This window comes from Vigna umbellata, chromosome 10, assembly GCF_029865625.1.
Source record: "Vigna umbellata cultivar VRB3 chromosome 10, Vumbellata_1.0, whole genome shotgun sequence".
NCBI classification, from domain to species: Eukaryota; Viridiplantae; Streptophyta; class Magnoliopsida; order Fabales; family Fabaceae; genus Vigna; species Vigna umbellata.
The window spans coordinates 11,335,382-11,339,169 of NC_142174.1; the positions used below are offsets into that span (position 1 = coordinate 11,335,382).

Consider the following 3,788-nt stretch of genomic DNA (forward strand, 5'->3'; position numbering starts at 1 on the left):
ATATCAGTAAGTGTTACTGAATTCTCACAGAGAGCGGTTCCCACGTCGAATTTATTTCAAATAACATGGTTTGAGTAAGTCTTGAATTTTTCAAAACAATTGAAGAAAAATATTCAACCAGTTTCCACGTTTAATTGTTATCCACGAACTGTTGTATTATAATAATTTAGTAAAAAGTGATTAATTAATTAATTAATTAATCACGTTAGGCTGTTTTCAACGGAATACTTTTCTTTATTTTTTTCAAGTGTCACTCATTAAATGATGACATGTACACTTTCTGCTATATTTAGAATTATATTATTGAGAAAAGTGAAAAGTACTTATTATTTTTTGTGTGGGAGAGTACAGTGAAAAGGTGGTTTGAGTGTTTGACCTAGCTGATAATGAATTGGAATATAATAGTGGTTCAAGCCTTCAACTTCAAATCAACCACTCCTTCTTCTTGCATTCTCTTTCCTTCTGATTCGGCTCAAATGGCGAAGGTTTACCCTGATCAGGAGGAACCCACTTTCTCTTCCTGCCCCTCCTACGGACCACACACATATACCCTCTGGATGAAATCACTCGTTTTCAACTCTAACGGTTGCACCGTCTACGATTCCAACGGTCTCATCGTTTATCGCGTTGATAACTACGACACAAAGGGTAGAAGAGACGTTAACCTTTTGGATCTCCGAGGAAGAGTCCTCTGCACCATACACAAGGTATGTGATAATGTTATGTTGTGTGGATAAATTGTCGGTTTGGGTTAAACTTGTTTTGATCTGAAACTTGGCAGAGACTGTTCGGTTTTGGACGTTGGGATGTGTCCAGAAATAGCCATGACAGTAGTAACAGTGAAAACCAGGAAAAGCCTTGGTTTCATGTTAAAAGATGCCATGAGATGATGACAGGAAAATTGACGTGCCAGATTAGTACGGTGGAGTGTCAGAAGTACTGCATAGAGAAAATCGGTGCCAAAACAGCGTTTCGGATTGTCAACACAGATGATGGAGACATAGTTGCCCATGTAAGATTTGTTGTCGTTGTTCTTTTTTGTTTTGGTTTATGTTTGATGTTGAGAATTTGAGAATGATGTGCAGGCGAAGCAAAAGCACTCGACCTCGGGAGTGATACTGGGCAGTGATGTTCTAACGTTGGATGTTGAAGGTGGAATTGATCATTCTCTAGTAATGGCTTTTGTCACAGTGTTTGGATTAATCTGCGGCAGAATGTGAATTGTATATATTCCTGCTCTCGTGTATCTCAAATCAACGCATCTTATGTAATCGTGCTCTCCTCCTTGCTTTTTCTTCAATAACAATTTTGTAGACTGTATTTCACTTTATTTATATATAATTGTACATACGTATATATATATATTGGCATAGGCATATGATTGTGATGAATAATTTCACGATATGTACAAATTTTATATATGATTATTCAATTATAAATTATTATGTAATAAACTTGTGTATTATATGTACCAAAAATATTTTAGGTATAATTTATTTTAGATGTAAAATACCAAAAATAAAAAACTAATATTATAGACATCCTAGTTAAAAATGACACCACAAAGTAGGTGCGAATTTGAGTATACTTGTAATGAAAGTAGAGTACCAAATAAAGTTGTATTATAAGCAAACCATTAATTAAATTTTTAGATATTAATAAAATAAAGTTGATAAAATTTAAAAATATTTTTAAAAAATTCTACAAATAAAACAAATATTCAAATTAAAAAATATTTTAAATGTATCTTTATTTCCATCGTTTTAATTTTAATAAAAAAATACATAAGCTAATAAAAATTATAATATATCACTTGAATAAAATGACACAAAGAATAAAAATTAAACTAATAATAATTAAAAATTAACACACAATTTTCATTTTTTAAACTTCAATATATATTAGGTGATGATAAATAAGATTCATGATAATATCATTAAATTCTTAAAAATAAAATGACTGACCTCCTATTATTTTATTAAATTACATAAAATCGTTTAAAACATCAAATGATTTAAAAAAAATTATATACGCTTTAAAAACTTACAAAACCTAGTCTTTAAAAACTTTAATTATTTTTCGAAAATCTTTTCATCTTATTGTAAAAATCACTCTGTTGTCAACTTATTTTAGCACCATTTAGACAAAAAAAAAAGTTATATTTATTCATAATTCTTATTTTCTACATTATTATTGCTCATGTATGTTTATTAAGGCATGAATTAAAGACAAAAATGGTAATTATTTATGTATAACTTCATTTTTTTTCCTCAGTCATGATGAAGAGATAAGATTGCCATCTCTTTCTTATCTCTCATGTACAAAGAAAAAAAAGCTTGCAAATATTTTACACTGATTAAATGACTGGTTGATGCTACTTCAATTATATAATATGTTAAACATTTCAAATTAATAAAACATCTACAATATGTAATAATATAAGTAAAATATTATATAAAAACATTGCATTACAAATTTAAGATGTTACCATTTACGTATTTTTCACTTGTATATTAGTACTTTAGAATTACATTCTAATTAAATTCGTATAATTTTTGTTAAAAAGGTAAAATTTCTTGACTTTAGACCTCAATAGGTGAAGAGATATTTATAAGAGGAATGTTCTGTAAACAGGCATATATAAGAAGATATTTATAAGAAGACATATATAATAATTGAAACAAACATTGCACATGTACAAACCTAACACTTGGAAAGGTGTTGTTATGGAAATTGAAAACGTGAAATATGTTTATAACTTTGTTTGTATATGTGTCATGTTATATTTCTTATCATACTTCAAATGTAATCTTATTAGAAAGTGTTGTTTTAAATATGTCTTATTTTGAAAAAAATAAGGAATAAAAAAGCCGGAACACTGATGTTGACCAAATATTTTGAAAGTTTGGTAATAAATTGGTGATTGATTGAACATTCCATCTCTTGAAGCCAAATCTGTCTTGTCAGGTTCAATCTAATCCTAATCTCACACAAAATAACAGTTGAGTAGGGTTAGTAAAAAATTGAATTTATATATTAATAAATATATTTTAAATTTTATTTTTAATATGAAATTATTTTGTTAAAATTTAATTATTTATTATAAAAATTATTGTTAAATTTATACATGTCATATTTTTAAGATAAACAAAGATTCATTATATTTATATTATTCATTTAAAATAAAAATATTTTTAATTAAAAAATAATTTAATATAAATTCATAATTCAAAAAACACGATCGTAATCGACCAATAATTGAAATAACTTAAAATTAATTAATTTAGTAAATTAAATGATCAAATATAAAATTTAAATATAAAATTTCAGATTATATTAAATTGATCAAGTTAGATTCAAATCGATCTAACTCAAGCTGCTCACGACAACAGTCTGAGTAAGAGAATAAAATAGACAAAAATAAAATTAAATATATATATATATATATATATATAATAAATAAAAATTATTTATTTAGAAAATTTAAGTAATAAAAAATCGTATTCTATTTGTTGTTCGTAATTTATTTATGAATATTAATATTTACAGTTATATTATTATCATTATTATAAAAATTACAAAAAAATAATATCTATATATACACATATATAATCAATTATTATAATAGAAAAATAGATATATTTAATCACTGTTTTAATAAAATATATAATTCATTTTGTATTTTTAGTTTAATATTTTTTTGGTTGAAAGTTTGAGATGAGATTTGTAACATCTTATTTATATAGAATCATATAACATAGTAAGTTCATATTTATACAAAAGAGAAC

At 25.7% G+C, this 3,788-nt stretch overlaps 1 protein-coding gene across 1 annotated transcript; it reads left to right on the forward strand.

The window, feature by feature from the left end:
- Positions 1 to 358: 358 nt before the first annotated feature.
- LOC124830534 (protein LURP-one-related 4-like) lies at positions 359 to 1,356 on the forward strand. Its single transcript, XM_047304291.2, has 3 exons — positions 359 to 707; positions 782 to 1,012; positions 1,086 to 1,356. The coding sequence occupies exons 1-3, from the start codon at positions 387 to 389 to the stop codon at positions 1,218 to 1,220; spliced, it is 687 nt and encodes a 228-aa protein (XP_047160247.2). The 5' UTR covers positions 359 to 386; the 3' UTR covers positions 1,221 to 1,356.
- Positions 1,357 to 3,788: the final 2,432 nt, after the last annotated feature.

Bases quoted from the DNA above. Each gene is read 5' to 3' on its own strand.
- LOC124830534 (XM_047304291.2), top strand. From the start codon at position 387: ATGAATTGGAATATAATAGTGGTTCAAGCCTTCAACTTCAAATCAACC. The intron at 708-781 runs GTATGTGATAAT...GAAACTTGGCAG, and splicing joins TCCTCTGCACCATACACAAG to AGACTGTTCGGTTTTGGACG. The intron at 1,013-1,085 runs GTAAGATTTGTT...AATGATGTGCAG, and splicing joins ATGGAGACATAGTTGCCCAT to GCGAAGCAAAAGCACTCGAC.